The sequence below is a fragment of the Rattus norvegicus genome, chromosome 1 (assembly GCF_021556685.1).
Source record: "Rattus norvegicus strain SHRSP/BbbUtx chromosome 1, alternate assembly SHRSP_T2T, whole genome shotgun sequence".
NCBI classification, from domain to species: domain Eukaryota; kingdom Metazoa; phylum Chordata; class Mammalia; order Rodentia; family Muridae; genus Rattus; species Rattus norvegicus.
This window is the reverse complement of record NC_141534.1, coordinates 85778864-85796516: the sequence shown is the minus strand read 5'-3', so window position 1 is coordinate 85796516 and position 17653 is coordinate 85778864. Positions and strand designations below refer to the sequence as shown.

Sequence of the window (17653 nt, the reverse complement as noted above, 5' to 3'; positions counted from 1 at the left end):
TTCTTAATAAGAGGAACATAAATATTCATAGGAGAGGATATGGAGGCAAAGTTTGGAGCAGAGACTGAAGGAATGGCCATTCAGAGCCTGCCCCACCAAGGGATGCAGCCCAAATATATACAGCCACCAAACACAGACAATATTTCTTTGGCCAAGAAGTGCATGCTGACAGGAGCCTGATTTAGCTATCTCCTGAGAGGCTCTGCCAGAGCACGACAAATACTGAGGCAGATGCTCACAACCAACCATTGAACTGAGAATAGGGTCCCCACTGGAGAAGTTAGAGAAAAGATTAAAGGAGATGAAAGAGTTTGAAATCCCATAAGAACAACAATACCTACCTACTAGAACTCCAAGGACTAAACCACCATCCAAAGAGCACACATGGACAGACTTATGGCTACAGCTGCATATATAGCAGAGGATGACCTTGTTGGGCACCAATGGTATGAGAAGCCCTTGGTCCTGCCAAGGCTAGACCCCCCAGTGTAGGGTAATGTTATGGCAGGAAGGTGGGAAGGGTGGTTTTGGGGGTTGGGGAACAACCTAATAGAAGAAGGGAGAAGGGAAATGGAATATGAGGTGTATATACCAGAAACCAATGCAATAACAGTTGAAATGTAAATTAAAAACAATCCAATAAATAAAGAAAAGAAAGAAAAATATTTAGACCAAGTGCTCTTTGAATTATTTTATACCTATAAGCCTATGGGGGAGGGGTGGAATATGATGGTTCAAATAGGTATAGCCCACATAGACATGTCTTTGAAAGCTGGAACTATAATCAGTAACACTATTATGAGGTATGGTCTTTTGGTATGTGTGGCATTTTTGGAGGGCTCTTCAGCACCATGTCACTGCCTTCTTCCTTTAATCCAAACCTTATTATATGTTTTTCTTTATAAGAGTTACCATGGACATGATATCTCTTCACAACAATAAAACTCTAAGAAAATAAGGAAGCCTTTTCTCTCTATCTGGCAATGTAATAGGCCAAATTAAATTTATTGTTTATCCATTTTAAAGGCTTCCTAGGAAAATTGTCTCATGTCACTGATGTAAAAATAAACAGTTTCATAAATTCTCAATGAAGTAGTATAAATCTTTTAAAAAGGCTAAGTAGGCAATTTGTTAAATCTCTACAAGGAAAGGGTACATGGTAAAGAGTAAAGTGTTCAAACAGATGACATTGATGTTTTAGTGGTTTTGTTTAACACTTCAAAAGATATCATGTGAGTAGCTCTAAGAAAAAAGATCTTAAAAACTTTGAGAAGAAAAGAGATTTGATTCCTTACTGTCGCTTCCGTCTCTGTCCTGCAGAAAGGAGCGACACTATGACGTTCTTCTCAAAGCAGTTTATTCAGGAACCTTACAGCATGCGAACAGGAATCATTCTTTTCTTTACTTCTCTCCCTCCCAGCCCCCGAGCACACTCCCTTATATCCTCCCTCAACTCTGCCTCCTCATTCCAGACTGTGTAATCTCAGTTCATAGGTCCACATCACATGGCCTGATCTTGCATCATAGTGCGCCTGCACAGCTTTCACAATGGAAGTGGCTAGTTTCAGGTGTGTGAGGAAGTCAGGTGCTAGTCATGAGACTTAGCTGCAGTCCCGGGTGCCATCTTGGGACTGCCGCCACACCTGCTCCTCACATCTCCCACTTCTTTATGTTTTTTGCAGAGAGAATGCCTGTCTTAGGTTGCCCCCTGCAGCAATGCCCCTTACCCGTCACCAGGAGACAAACAGCTTAGGTTTGATCCCTGTCTCGGTTGGTGACATGCCCTGGGAGTCTTACCCATCATTGACTACTTCTCTAGCATGCCAAGCCACACTTGAGGAGATTGTGCCGTCTCCACCACTGCAAAAGCCTGTATCATTAAGGCTTGAGTTCTGCGCTGACGAAACTGTATACAGCACATGCACCAAAAGGCCAGGATGCTAATAAGAATCAGGCATAGGGCAAGTCCAGCAAGTCCAGCTCATTCTTTCAGCTGTGAGGCAATGGCGGCAATCTAATTGGCCAGTCCTCCAGCTAAGGACATCTGTGTTGGCTTGAATCATCCTTTGTGGTGTGCTGCTATGGTTCTGGTCCACTGACTTGCCGCCTGTGAGTCTGGAAGCTTCAGCTGTTAGGAACCAGAGGCTGGTTAGCTTTGAGGCTGAGGAGGGCTCTTCGTGCTGCAGCAGACTTTGCAATCTGGTAGCTCTGGCCAACACCTTTAAACTTCCCCTTTCCCACCACTTCCACAGTGACTGTCCACTCGAATGGAGTTGATATGGACGATGGATTGTCTCAATTCCTGAACTAGTCCATCAAGGTGTTGAGACCAAATTCCTGTAAGGTACTGAGATATATTATGGGATATCTGAGCAGCACAACTGACATTCACAAATGGTATGGAGGTGACACACAGTCCTGAATATTTCCACTCACAACCCAATTGCATTAACTCCATGATAATATCTGCTTGTTCCTGGAGCAAATCGACTCTTTGATACAGCAGCAAAATTCCCACTTTCAACTGACTATTAATATTACCCTGAACATCTAAAGCTTCTGCAACACCTGTGGATAAATTATTTACACCTGCCGCAGTCTGTACTATGGAGGTAAGGGATATGGCCGCAACAATGGCTGCGGTGGCAGAAACTGCTATAGCAGTAACAACGGCTGCAGTAATGCCAAAAACTCTCCAGATTTCCGGGTGTAAGCTACATCCCTCTGCCCCACCCAGAACGTACAGAGGTGGATGAGGTGGCCCCAGAGCCAATGGTTCTACCTTTAGTTTCACTTTCTCTAAGCTGTCAGCAATGCTTTCCAGGTTGTCTTCCAACATTTCCCCCTCGCTAGAATTTCCTTCGGTCTCTAATTTTTGAGAACGTTCCTCTCTAACCTGATTTAGTGCCTCATTTCCCTTTTGGAGCTCTGCGCCACACCTTTTCTCATCCCCTATGCAATTTTTCACTAATTTCCACACTGGCAGCACTCCTTTTGGTAAAACCCCCTGCTCCTTGGCAAACCTCAAATCTTTCCCTAACTTCTTCCAACTGGGCATTGTAAGATGTCCTGTCACTGGAAACCACAGAGCAACTTGGTCCACTGCTTTTTTAAAAATTCTCTACTATTTCTTTCTTTAGCCTGATTCCTTTCACTTTTAACAAATCCTTGAGGGCTTGGCTAAATGTCTGAGCTGATGTTGAGTTCCCTATTGTGCTTGGTGCGACTTGTCCCAAAACCAGAAACCTTATAGTCTCCATCCGAGAGCTTTTTGACTTGTCCCAAAACCGGGAACTTTATAGTCTCAATCTGAGAGCTTTGTAATTTGTACCAAAACCGGGAACCTTATAGTCTCAATCCGAGAGCTGTGCGACTTGTCCCAAAACCAGGAACCTTATAGTCTCAATCTGAGAGCTTTTCTCATCCCACTTACCTGGGAACTTACCAGCAAGTCGCCCTGACCACGATGAGTTCTGAACGAATGTCCCCGTATAGGCCACCACTTATCGCTTCTGTACCTGTCACGCAGAAAAGAGCGATGACACGGCATTCTTCTCAAAGCAGTTTATTCAGGAACCTTATAGCATGCAAGCAGGAATCTTTCTTTTCTTTTGGCTCTCTCTCAGCCCTCGAGCACACTCCCTTATATCCTCCCTCAACTCTGCCTCTTCAGTCCAGACTGTGTAATCTCAGTTCATAGGTCCACATCACATGGCCTGATCTTGCATCATAGTGCACCTGCACAGCTCTAACAATGGATGTGGCTAGTTTCAGGTGTGTGAGGAAGTCAGGTGCTAGTCATGAGACTTGGCTGCAGTCCCGGCGCCATCTTGGGACTTCCGCCACACCTGCTCCCCACACCTTACTACACATACACACACATACACACACACACACACACACACACACACACACAGACAAAATGCTTATCTCTTCATTTACTCTCCCTTGAGATATAAATTACATTGCAGCTTCAAGAATTAAAGTAAGTATTATCATCTTGAGAATCTAGAAAAAGAGGCTACTGTTATTATAACAGTATCTGGAGTCACTGGAAATGATATGCCAAAGAATAAACATTTGAGTTACACTATGATGTTCACTTCTGATGCTATCATAAAATATTATGACTAAAAGTACACTAGAGGACAGAGGAGTTTATTATAACTCATACTTCAGAAAAGTATACAATCCAACATGAGAAGAAGGCATAGGATTGGAAAGAGCATGAACCCAGTGTGAAAATAAGAATGTACAGTGATCACATTGCATCTACACACCAAGGGATCAGAGACAAGGAATACGAAGTGTAACCACATTATAAAACTTCAAATCCTAGAGGAACACTCTTCCATTGTTGGTGGAATTGCAGACTGGTACAACCATTCTGGAACTCAGGCTGGAGGTTCCTCAGAAAATTGGACATTGAACTACATGTGGACCCAGCTATACCTCTCTTGGGCATATACCCAAAAGATGCCCCAACATATAACAAAGACACATGCTCCACTATATTCATAGCAGCCTTATTTATAATAGCCAGAAGCTGGAAAGAACCTAGATGCCCTTCAACAGAGGAATGGATACAGTAAATGTGGTATATCTACACAATGGAATATTACTCAGCTATCAAAAACAATGACTTTATGAAATTCATAGGCAAATGTTTGGAACTGGAAAATATCATCCTGAGTGAGGTAACCCAATCACAGAAAAACACACATGGTATGCATTCATTGATACGTGGCTATTAGCCCAAATGCTTGAATTACCCTAGATGCACAGAACACATGAAACTCAAGAAGGATGACCAAAATACGAATGCTTCACTCCTTCTTTAAAAGGGGAACAAGAATACCCTTGGGAAGGAATAGGGAGGCAAAGTTTAGAACAGAGGCAGAAGGAACACCCATTCAGAGCCTGCCCCACATGTGGCCCATACATATACAGCCACCCAATTAGATAAGATGGATGAAGCAAAGAAGTGCAGGCCTACAGGAACCAGATGTAGATCTCTCCTGAGAGATACAGCCAGAATACAGCAAATACATAGGCGATTGCCAGCAGCAAACCACTGAACTCAGAACGGGACCCCCATTGAAGGAATCAGAGAAAGGACTGGAAGAGTTTGAAGGGCCTCGAGACCCCATATGAACAACAATGCCAAACAACCAGAACTTCTACGGACTAAGCCACTACCCAAAGACTATACATGGACTGACCCTGGGTTCCAACCTCATAGGTAGCAATGAACAGCCTAGTAAGAGCACCAGTGGAAGGGGAAGCCCTTGGTCCTGCCAAGACTGAACCCCCAGTGAACATGATTGTTGGGGGGAGGGTGGTAATTGGGGGAGGATGGGGAGGGGAACACCCATATAGAAGGAGGGGGGAGGGGTTGGGGGATATTGGCCCAGAAACCGGGAAGGGGCTTAACAATCGAAATGTAAATAAGAAATACTCAAGTTTATAAAGATTAAAAAGAAATTAAAAATAAATAAATAAATAAAACTTCAAATCCTGTCCCCTATGATATGTTTTCTCCAGCAAGACTACACTCTCTATAGACTCCATAGCCTCCTCAAAAGGCCACCAAATGGGGACCTAGTTTTTCAATATAAGATTCTATAGGTAACATTTCTCATTCACACAATATTCTGCCCCTGAACAGCATAGACTCATGGCCACCTCATAACACAAAAATACATTTAACCCAGCTTCAAAGTAGCCATGGTCCTTAATAATCTTTCAAATGTTCCAATACATGTCTGGGATGATATATTTGCCAATGCAAAACCGGATAAATGCATGTTGATGCAAGTATTGAAATTCCTCAAAACTTAATAAGGATGTAAAATTATTGTAAGTCAATCAACAACACTTTTTATTTTTTAAAAGTTAGAGTTCTGAACGTGGTTCATATTTGTATTGCTATTGTTGAGAGATAGAACTAGGAGTATCAAGAATTCAGTGCTATCCTCAGCTACTTGATGAGATAGCATGGCTTCCCCAGACCTAGTCTCAATAAACAAATGAATATTAAGGCATGGAATGAGTTTTTGCATGAAATGATATTTAAAGAATATAAACAATAACAGAAATGTGTGCTATATGAGGTCTTTTGAATAGATCTTGACTTCTGACTGTTACCTTCCAGTAAAGAAAAAATAAGATAGACACAGGTATTTTCTTCACACAAAGAAACTAACGTTCTCTTATTTTACTTTGGGCATTTCTCTATAATATCTTATGTTCTCACCTACTCTCTCTCTCTAACATCCATGTCCTCCATATGTATAAGCAAAAAATAATCAAGGAGGCTAGAAACCTGCTATTGTGATGATGTGTGAATAAGAAACAGATATTAAGAGCTCTCTGCCACAGATGGAGTTTTTAGAACAATCCACACTAATTACCACTTGGTAATTCCGTGATATGGAGATTCATCTCTATTGACTTAATGTGAATATATTTTAAACAACTTATAGATCCATCTGCTTAAATAAAGAGTAAAATGCAAATATATTGCTGTATTTATTCATTTTTATGTGTGTTTCATATATAGTCTGTGTGTGTCAGAACCACTGGTAGTTGCCATCGATCCTAAAATGTGGTATTCATATTGAAGCTTTGTGATTTAATTTCAACTCTGTCATTTTGTAAGGTTTTAGATTGAGTAACACTTTTCTTTTAAGATTGCTTTAATCTAATACTATTGGTAAAATACCAGTCTTGGTCCTGAGAAAATCAGAAAACATTATGTTTAGTGCAAGTGACCAGAGCCCCAGGACATAATAACTATCCAGTTGAGCAAGAAAGGGATAATGGGTTCCTTCTGGTGCTTGTCACAGGTTTTACACAGAGTGAAATGTTCTGACCTAGGATCAAAATGTCCTTTGGCATGTAATGCAAGGCAAATCTTTGGAGCATACCTCACTCATTATGTACATTTATAATAATTTTCATAGCTTCATGAATATTCAGGAATATATTTGCATTGTCTTTGAGAAAAGTTATGATCACAGTAAAGAGAACTAGAAGAATTTTTTCAGCAAAGCAGGACAAAGATAAATAATTCAAACATGTGCTAACTTTCAGCCACAAATACCATTCTATAAATAGGAGGTATGGAAGAGGCCCTTTCATTCCTAGAAATGTATTTTTATTGGTTGTGATAATTCTGATTTGAGATTTCTTATGATGGAAAAATTATCATCAAAAAAGCTCCCATTTCTCTCCCAAATTAGAGTCCCCAATATAAAATCAACTTTCTAGAGTTACTGGTGTGTCAATGTTTAAAAAGAAAATAAAATTTGCCTTCTGAGTTGCTATTTCTTGGTTTTCTATACATACGGAATGAGTTCTGTAACTACACAGTCATTTATTTCAAAAGAATAGATGGGTATCAATTTACAATTTTTGTCTTAAAGAGAAAAAGACAGAGATGAAACATAAAATAACAAAGTCGAAAAGATTTCAGATTAACTGTCATGTTAGCAAATCCAAAGGCTCCTCAAAAACACTTGAGAATGACATCACAGATCATTCTAAGATAGATGTTTCTAATGTATTGAATCACTCTATGAAATTTAGAAAAAGGGGAATTCATTGTAGAGAAAGTGTGTGTTAGCAGACCAAGTAGGAGGAGCAGAAATAAAGAATATAAGGCAGAAGCAAGGTTTGCTTCAGTGTGTGTCATCTGCAGGCAACTGGAAGTGATGAGTCATCTTGTGGGCTGGGCCTTGTTAGCTGTCTACATTTATGGACTGAATGCAGGTGAGGTGAAAAAAAGGGGGTTGAGGGTTGAAGGAGGAATGTCCAGAGCAAGTAAAGATTGAGGACAGCTGGAGCTCTCTCTGATAGCTTTTCAATCAAGCAAATCAAAAGCAGAAATCTTTTTGGATTCTACTGGTGTTCTTTACCTCCTTTGTTGAGTGAATACTAATCTGTTGACTTTACCTGTGAAGGAGTGTTGGTCTCAGTACTCATGCAGCAACAAAAATTTTCATGAAAGGGAGAACATAATTAATTGAGTTAGAAACATCTGCAAGGTATGTTGTTAACAAATCAAGCTCTAAAATAGTCTGCAAGGTATGTTGTTAACAAATCAAGCTCTAAAAGAGTATATGGGCTCAGCTAGTCTTTGCATTAGGATAATTTATTAATGCCCTTTTATCTGGCTGTTCACTGACAGTCTCTGTAAGTTTCAAATACACATGACATTCTCAAGTGCTCTTACATTACCTTGCTGTATCAGTCTGAGTAAATTCTCTGAGGTTATTATTCTGTTCACGTCCAGTAGAAAAATAGCCTGGCTACCTGGATTCTCTTGATTAATTATATGATTAGCATGCAAAATAATGATTTTTGTTAGCTACATAGTTTCTCTAATGTGAATTTATATATTATGAGATATAAATTGTGATGCATTTAAATATCATTATTTTTATGTGTAAGTATTATGAAGTATAAAATAGTTATATAATATAACAAGTGTCTATCACTCTCAATATAAACTCATAAAAGTTATTTTCTCACATGGATTTTTCATACATCCTTTGATTTTTGTCAATGTTTTTCCATCACTGGCCTCCTGTGTCCTCTGCTCTCTTCTGTAAATCTTCCTCTCCTCAATAAATGTCTTCAGGATTTGATGTCACATATAATCTGGGTGAGAATTAATTATGCTTATCAACTTGACAAGATCTAATGTCACATAGAAGACAAGCCTATTATAGATGATCTGTGATGACTTATATAGATTGCATTAGTCTCTAGGCACACTTAGGAAAAGTTATCTTGATTATATTACTAGAAACAGAAGTACCCTTAAAGTACATTGCACCAATTTCTTGATTTGGGTTATGGACTGCATAAAATGAAAAGATAGCTAAGAACAAATATTCATCTCCTTCTGTTTCACAATTATAGCTCCAGTGTAACCAATATAATACACAGATATGAGAAATTTTTCATTATTTGTTTTTGGAATATGGGATTGCTTAATCCATTTGACTGCAAGTATAATAATTTCAGAACCACAACTATACCCAAAGGATATATACATACTCATACAGATGTGCTCTGTCTCTCACAATTATCCAGCAGAAGTCTGTTGAATTTTGAGTTGCCATCAGCCTGTATATGAAGGACTGGAGACAATTACAATCCCAATTTATCTGAAATCCTCCTTAGCTTTGACTTCACTTTTTCCCCTTGCCCTAGGTTCCTTACATATGGCTAACATTTGCTATCACACCAGTAATCCCACTGTAATGTTCTGCCAATCCCCAATAAATGCCCTTGTCTCTCAGAAAGTAATTTCTCAGTTGAAAACTGTTGAACAGCAATAAATGGGTACAATCTGAATTGTATTTAATATTATAATTGACTCTATCCTACTATATGGAAAACATTTGGGGAAAAGCTCTTATCTGAGAAGGTAGAACTTTCTGGCTTTTCATACCTTGACACGACATTTCTGGGGTAGATATTAAACCCTAACTTGATATGACATTGCAGAATGTTATTATGTATATCATAGTTATGCTGGATGTGCAGTATTTTGGGAGGTGAGTTACATTTTGCCAATTCATTTTGTCTTTCAGAATTGATCTCTCATTTACATCCTCCAAAACAAGGTAAGGCAACCAACTCTATTGGGCAGCATCTCAATTATTAGACTACACCCTTTATAAACCATCAGATTTGGGGAAGTTCTGGCACTTTTCAGTCATGTACCTTTTTCTTGCATTATTCTTCTGAAATGGGTCACAGTGGTCAAAACAGATATTGAAGATTCATGTAAGTGACCAACTCCTGGTTACTCAAGAAAAACACTCCATTCTACATTAAGACCAAGATATGACAACGTACATTTCTGCATTTTATTATTTCCTTTTTAATTGACAAATAATAATTACATATGTATAAAGGTTAAAAATACTATTTGAATATAGACAGACGCCATTGGTAGTTAACTTGAGGTAATCAATATAACATCCTATTACAAGCAGAAATTTTTAATGCACAGAACGTAAGCCATCTGAAGCTATTTCATATTCTAAGACCAAGAAAATGCAAGTACTTAATCAGTAGAGTTGGGTTAACAGTTAAAAGTGAACCCTTCATCATGGAGCAATACATTGTGAGAAGGCACAGATCTGCTGCTGCTGCTACTACTACTGACACAATAAAGAATATTTGTGAAAGGTAGTGGGAACTTGGAGATATATTTTGGGCATATTGGTAAGTCAGGAAAGCAGGTGATGAAAAAGGTTCCAGAATATGAATTATGGAAATGGAAGTCTCTCTCACCGCTAATGGAACTCCACTGACTTTTTGGGAGATTTGCTGATATTTTCTGTCATAAGTAGAAAAGACAGAGAATGACACCAGCTGTACATGGATAGAAGTGAGGTCACAGAGAGATGTTCTGGAGATCACATTGGCAAAGCATGAGATTTATTTTTTCCAGAAAAATTATGTTGTTGTTACTATCTGTTGTTGTGATACTATAGGGTCCTTTTAACCCAACACAACTCAAATACCAAGTCACTGTAGCAAAGAAGAGTCCATTTTGATCAGGCTACTACTGATCTTTCTGGGCTGCTGAAGTTAAACCCTGAGCCAGAATGTTATACAGTCTCAAAAGCCATAATCACCTGTGCCAAGTTACAGTTACAAACTTCACCAATCGGGATTCAGAGATAGAGGACTTTCCTAAGAACATTTTGTGGTACACTTACTGCCATCACATTGGTTGGTTTGTTCCGCTGTGGCATAGAAACATGCCCATGATTTATGTCATAACTTGACAACCAGAATATTGTTCATCCATGGAGGTCTTGGGAACTTAAAATTTGTTTTATTTCTATTGAAAAAAGAGATGTTTTATTGAAAGTAATCTCAGTTTCGTTCCTTCTTACACTAATAAAACACTGATCTACTGTGAAAGAAAAATTCCCTTCACAATAGCCACAAATAATATATCTCTGTGTAACTCTAACCAAGAAAGTGAAAGACCTATAGGTCAAGAATTTCAAGTTTCTGAAGAAAGAATTTGAAGAGTATATGAGAAGATGAATGACTTCTGATGCTCATGAATCAGTAAGATTAATATAGTGAAAGTGGCCATGTTACCAAAATCAATCTATAGATTCAATAAAATTCCCATCAAAAATCCAATGTTTACTAGACCTTGAATAAAAATCTCAACTTCTTTTCGAAAAACAAAAAAACCTGGAATAACTAAAACAATTATGTACATTAAAAGAACTTCTGGAGGTATCACCACTCCTGATCTAAACCTGTACTGCAGAGAAATAATAATAGAAAAACATGATATTGCTATAAAAACAGGCTGATCAATAGAATTGAAGTAAGGACCCAGAAATAAATCCATATGCCTACAGACACCTGATGTTTAACAAAAAAGCCCAAACTATACAATGAACAAAAGAGAATATCTTCAACAAATGTTACTGGTCTAATTGTATGTGTGCAAATAAAAATTGATTTTTTTTTCATTTATCGCCCTGCACAAAACACAAGCCCAAGTGAATCAAATACCTTAATGTAAAACTCAGTCTACTAAACCACATCTATGGTCACTTGATCTTTGACAAAGGAGCTAAAACCATCCAGTAGGGAAAAAAGACAGTATTCTCAAAAAATGGTGCTATCAACTAGGGGTCAGCATATAGAAGAATACAAATTGATGTTCAATGCTCCAGAGTAAGGGAATAGCAGTGTAGGGAGATAGGAATGGGTGAGTGGGTGGGTAAGCACCTTCATAGAAGCAGGTAGTGTGGGAATGGCATAGGAGGTTTCCAGAGGGAAAACCTGAAATAGGAATAACATTAGAAATGTAAATGAAGAAAATATCCAATTAACAATGCATGTTAGACATCCTGTCTGCTTGATTGAATTAAAGCAGAATTTTGTTTAAATCACAAAGCAAAACAAAAATGTTCAAAAGAATTAAACTTTGTTATACTCTTAATAAAATAAAAGTGTCTATTAAAAGAATGAGGTACAATTTGAACAGAGAATTCTCAACAGAGAAGTCTTGGATGGCAAGAAGGAATTAAAGAAATGTTCAAAGTCCTTAGTCATCAGGAAAATATATCAAAATAGCCCTGAGATCCCATCTTATACCTTCAGAAGAAGTAAGATCAAAAACTAATGGGACAGCACATGCTGGTGAGGATGTGAAGCAAGGGGACCATTCGTTTACTGTTGTTGGGAATATAAACTTATACAATCATTTTGGAAATCAACCTGGCAGTTTCTCAGAAACCTGGAAATAGTTATACCACTCTTGAGCAAATACCAAAAAGACACTGCAACATACCATAAGGACACACTCTCAACTATATTCACAGCAGCTTTAATCATAATAGTGAGAAACTGGAAACAACATAGATGTCCTTCAAAAAATCGATTAAAAAATGTGGTATATTTACACAGTGAAATAATACTTAGCTTTTAAAAAATAAGGACATCATGCGATTTGCTGGCAAATGGATGGAAATAGAAAATATCACCCTGAGTGAGGTAACACAAACCTAGCAAAACATATATGCTATGAACTCACTTATAAGTGGATATTAACCATAAAGTACAGGATAAGCATGCTACAATCCATAGACCCAAAGAAGCTAAGTAACAAGGAGGGCCCAAGGCAGAAGGCTTGAGTTTAACTCATAAGAATAAATAATATAGACATTGAAAATAGATGGGTGGAGGAAACTTGATGAGAGAGGGGTTGGAGAGGAGACCATGAATGGAGATCAGGTGTGGGGATGTGAGAGGGCTGGGAGAAAGAATGGAAATTGGTGGGTAGGTGCATCTGCAGGATAAGCTCAAGGCCTAGATTGGGGGAGGCTCCTGGGAGTTTTAGCTGATACTCCTAATAATGGAAAATATGCAGTCCAAAGAGGCTACCTCCTGTAGTCAGTCAGGACTTCCAGTGGAGGGAGGGAGATACCCATAAATCCTTCAAAACAAAATGTTTCCCATCTATAAGATATTCAGGGATAAAAATAGAACAGAAATTGGAGAAATGACCAACCAATGACTGACTCGTCTTGAGACACATCCCAGAAGAGAGGGCCAACCCCTGACACTATTAAGGGTACTTCCCTAAGCTTGAAGAAAGGAATCTAGAATAACCATTCTCTGAGAGACTTTATCTAGTAGCTGATGGAAACAGATGCAGAGACCCACATACAAACAATAGGCAAAAAACATGGAGTCTTGTGAAGAGTGGGGACAGGATGAGGATTCAGGGAGCCTGAGGAGTCAAGTTCATGACAAAAAGACCTAATACAGTCTAACTAACTTGAGCCCATGGGGATCACAAAGGCTAAACCATTATCCAAAAAGCATGTGTGGGTTGGACATAGGCCCCCTACAGTTATTTAGCAGATGTGCAGCTTGATCTTCACAGGTCCCCTAATAATTGGAGCAGGGACTGTCTCTGACTCTGTTGCCTTCCTTTGGGTCCCTTTCCAACACCTGAGCTGCCTTGTCTGGCCTAAGTGTGAAAGGATATACTTAGTCCTGATGCATTGATGGGCCAGAGAGTTTCGGTTTCCATGGGTGACTTCCTATTCTTTGAGGTCAAGAGGAGAGGGGAATGGGGGAAGGGATGTGAGGGTGGTACTGGGAGAAAAAAGGAGAAGGAGCTGAAATTTGTATATTAAATAAACAAACAAACAAACAAATAAATACCACTGATCTAAACCAACTTGGGGACAGGGGGTGGGGGGTGGCTTTAGCTTACACTTACCAATCATGGTTTATCACTGAAGGAAGTCAGGGAAGTAACTCAAGCAGGAGCAGAAGTAGCAATACTTAAGGAATGTTTCTTCCAGTCCAAAGCTCCACAGTCAATTCACAGTATACCAAAGGAACAACACACTTGGGTCCATATTAAGCAACACCCCACTCCTGGTAGCAATTTCTATACTACTCACATTTGGTTGCTGTGGTGAAAGACAAAAATCAACTTGAGAGGGGAAGGGATTATTTGGCTAACACTTTGCAATCACAATCCATCATTGAGGAAAACAAGTCCAAGAACTGAAGCAGAGGCAGAGGAAGAAAACATGGAGGATTCTGCCAACTCATTTGTTCTCCCTTACATGTTCATCTTAATTTCTTGTACAACCAGAACCACCTCCCAGAAAGAACACCATCCACAGTGAGATAGGCCTTTCTATGTCAAACATTAGACAAGAAAATACCCTACAGATATGCCCAAAGAACAATCTAACAGAAACAAGTCCTTGATTTGGGTTCCTTCTTCCCAGATGACTCTAGTTTGTGTCAGGATGACAAAACCTAGTCAACATGGATGATGACAAAGATGAGAAAGACTGTGAACTCTAACAAATGAGATCCCTACTTGCTAAAGAACTTTTTTTGAGGAAGCGATCATCTCCAACCTGAACCCAGTTCTGGGCCATAATGAGCCTTCATTGGAGATTTTGCAGATATTTTTATCACAAGCATAAAAGGCAACAGGTGACACCAGCTTCAGGTGTATGTGAGGATGATAATAGAACAAGTTATGTTTCTATTGAAATAGATGTTCCAAAGTTAAGCCCCAGCCATGCATGAAAGCTCAAGCATGCAATCTTGGCACTTACAAAGCTAGACAGGAAGATTAACATGAGCTACAAGCAATCCCTGGCCTAAGGAGTGAGTTAGAAGTCTGAGTGAGACCAACTTCAAAACCAAAGCAAATTGAAATTCAGATTCCTGTATAATCTTATTTTTATGCTGAAATTATTCTGTTTTCTAGATTTTTCTAATACTACCTGTGTCTTTCCATTTGTCTATGCTGATGAGTTCCACTACAGTTGTATCTCCATTCGCAGTGACTATGATTGGTGTTCTCTTGACTTTCACTTCCAAGGAAGGTGGCGTTACTGCACAGCACAGGGTAAGAGTTCTAAATGCCAGGATCCAAGAAGAGAATAGACTGGAATTTTAGAAACAATGAGGTACAGATATTTTCTTTTCTGAACAATTTGCATAACTTAAACACAATATGGCAGAAAAATAATTGACTGTTTTCTTAGCAGGGATTAATCTGAGGAATCTGAGGACAGTGTTCATCCTTTACCCGTCTTTCTCTACAGATCCCCCAAAGTGTGTCTTCCCTTTCCAATTCAAACAAAAGTCCATTAAAACTTGCACCAAGGATGGCTTTATTTTGAATCGGAGTTGGTGTTCATTGACTGACAATTACAACAGAGATAGAAAATGGAAGCAATGTTCTCCTTACAAGTAAGAACTTGGGAGAAGGTGGATCAATGCCTCACTGAGCTATGAAAGAGAAGCAAAGCATTAGGTTGATGGATTAGGAGCCTGAGATCTAGATCTCTGGGCTATGACTCAGTTAGAGGGCACCAGATACTTCCTGTGATGTATTCCCTGTTGAGTACAACAGGCTTATCAAGCTATGTGGTATTAGTAAGAAATATTCAACTCTTGTTTTGAAGCACAAACTCAGCCACAAGCAGAATAAGTGTGCTGTGTCATTGGCAAATATGACATTCTGGTGTCCTTATACATGCTAATGATTATAATCACATATGGTCTTTTTGTCATTGCTGTGACAAAATAGTCAAGGAAAGCAATCTTGCAAAGAAGGAAAGGGATTCATTTGGTTCACATTTGGATGTGGGGATACAGTCCATCATGGTGAGGAAAGTGTAGGGGTGAGAGCTTGGGACAGCTGATCACATTGCTTCTGCACTCAGACAACAAAAAGATATATGTTGGTGCTCAGTTGACTACCACCTTTCTCCATGATGTTATCTGAGCCCTCAGTCCAAGAGCTGTTGTTGCCCACATACAAGTGAGTTTTCCCTCCTCAGTTAAACCTTTCCTAAGCAGCCTAAAAGTGTGTCTCCTAGGTAATTCCAAACCTAGTCATATAACAAGGACCACTAGATAATTATTTATGCCATGCATTATGTATGCATTGCCTTTCAGTTTTAAAAATTGTTTTGTTTTACAAAATGAATGTAAGATAGATACTCACTGAAACATTGAATCAGCACATGACAGGAGAGAATAAATATTAGCATTGTTTATATTCTTTCCTGGAATTCCCTTCCACAGGCAGCATGCCAGCTAACAATTCAATGTGTGACATCTTATTCCTTCCCACACATCTATACAGATACACAATTTTAAGGTCTTTAAAACATAACTGAGTCTGCCTTTCCCTTTGTTACTATGACTCTGTTTTCATTAAAACAGAATGTGGGTGTCTTCCCTGTGAATGTATCACTCTTTCCCCATTTTCTTGTGTGCATGCATATCAAATCTAAGTATTTGAAGGTTATCCACCATCCATATATGAGACTTTTGATTAAAAGCATCTCCCTGAACATTGATACCAAGCAAAGATTTAAATGTCTTTCAAACCATTGACTGTATGACTTATGTTGTTATAAAACAAAATGTAAATTCGGTTCTCACAATCAGAAATATGATTGTGAGACACCTTCCCTAGGCCACATCTGATAGATTAAGCTCCATGGACTGGTGTTATTTTGATTTTTCATCAGACAGCAAAAAAAAAAACATTTATAAGGAAGGAGACACATGTGATGTTGATCTTGGAACAGTAGAGGAAACTGAGACATTCATTCTAACTTGTTTTTTCACCTCAGTTTTTAGGTACGCTTATGTGTTTTTGAAGACAGAAATTACTGATCTATCACATGCTCCTCCAAATATAATCCATTCTTTATCTTTATGGAACATTCTGTTAATAAATGTCTGTTTTCTTGTCTATGTTGATGTCTTTTTTTTCCTAAGATGGGTGGGAAGAGACAAAGCACATTAATGATAATTAATTCTCACGTTGTAGGTTTATGACCCAGGGGAACATTTTGCAGTGGCTGGTTACATTCTCTGACACAAAAGAATACATTCTGGTAATTAGGAAATGTACACATATTTAAATTTTCTTTTCACTGAGTGACCTCAATGCATGAGATGTTATACACACTCAATGTGGTTTTCCCAGCCTCAATTAAATTCCTCTGAAAATGCTCAAATCAAGTTCTAGTTTAAGGCAAAATAAGAAAATTCTCATGATACTTAAGGGTTCTCATCACACATTTTAAAATTTTTAGTAGATATCAAACAACTTAAACTTTTGAAGCCACAACTCACATGATGTACAGTTAAACACATTGAGTTTAACAAGTCACTGACATTTAATATGATCAAAGTGTTGAAAAACAACAACCTCCATCAAGTTCCAAAACAATTTTTATCATCACAGAAGGACGTTCAGTACCCTCTAAGTAGTAATCCCCCATGTTCTTTTTCACATCAGATCTTGACAGTCACAAAACTTTCTCTTGTTGTATATTGACAATTGTGGATGTTTCTAATCACTGGAATCATGCAGAATGTAACAGTTTTGCCTTAATTCTTTTATTCAAATTCATACTTTGTAGAGCCACCCAGATATCCTCATGTCAGTACTTTGTTTCTTCCCATGACCAAATAATATTCTGCTAAAAGGAGGGTCTCAAAGCCCAACCCAGTGACACACTTCCTCTAATAAGGCCATATCTACTACAACAAGGTCATATCTCCTAACATGACCAGGCATTTT

The 17653-nt window shown here is 38.6% G+C and overlaps 1 protein-coding gene across 2 annotated transcripts; it reads left to right on the top strand.

The window, feature by feature from the left end:
• The first annotated feature begins 7699 nt into the window (after window positions 1-7699).
• LOC148007244 (binder of sperm protein homolog 2-like) lies at window positions 7700-16808 on the top strand. 2 transcript variants are annotated; one of them, XM_087599857.1, is made up of 5 exons: window positions 7700-7773; window positions 9606-9638; window positions 14810-14950; window positions 15150-15297; window positions 16695-16808. In XM_087599857.1, the coding sequence occupies exons 1-5, from the start codon at window positions 7716-7718 to the stop codon at window positions 16699-16701; spliced, it is 387 nt and encodes a 128-aa protein (XP_087455983.1). In that variant the 5' UTR covers window positions 7700-7715; the 3' UTR covers window positions 16702-16808. The 2 variants fall into 2 exon arrangements, with proteins under 2 accessions (XP_087455983.1, XP_087455991.1); XM_087599865.1 differs by lacking the exon at window positions 16695-16808 and having other exon boundaries at window positions 15150-15301.
• The last annotated feature ends 845 nt before the right edge of the window (window positions 16809-17653 follow it).

Coding starts and splice junctions, on each gene's coding strand:
- LOC148007244 (XM_087599857.1), top strand. CDS start 7,716: ATGAGTCATCTTGTGGGCTGGGCCTTGTTAGCTGTCTACATTTATGGA. Junction 9,639..14,809: donor TTTACATCCTCCAAAACAAG/GTAAGGCAACCA, acceptor TCTGTTTTCTAG/ATTTTTCTAATACTACCTGT. Junction 14,951..15,149: donor GCGTTACTGCACAGCACAGG/GTAAGAGTTCTA, acceptor CTTTCTCTACAG/ATCCCCCAAAGTGTGTCTTC.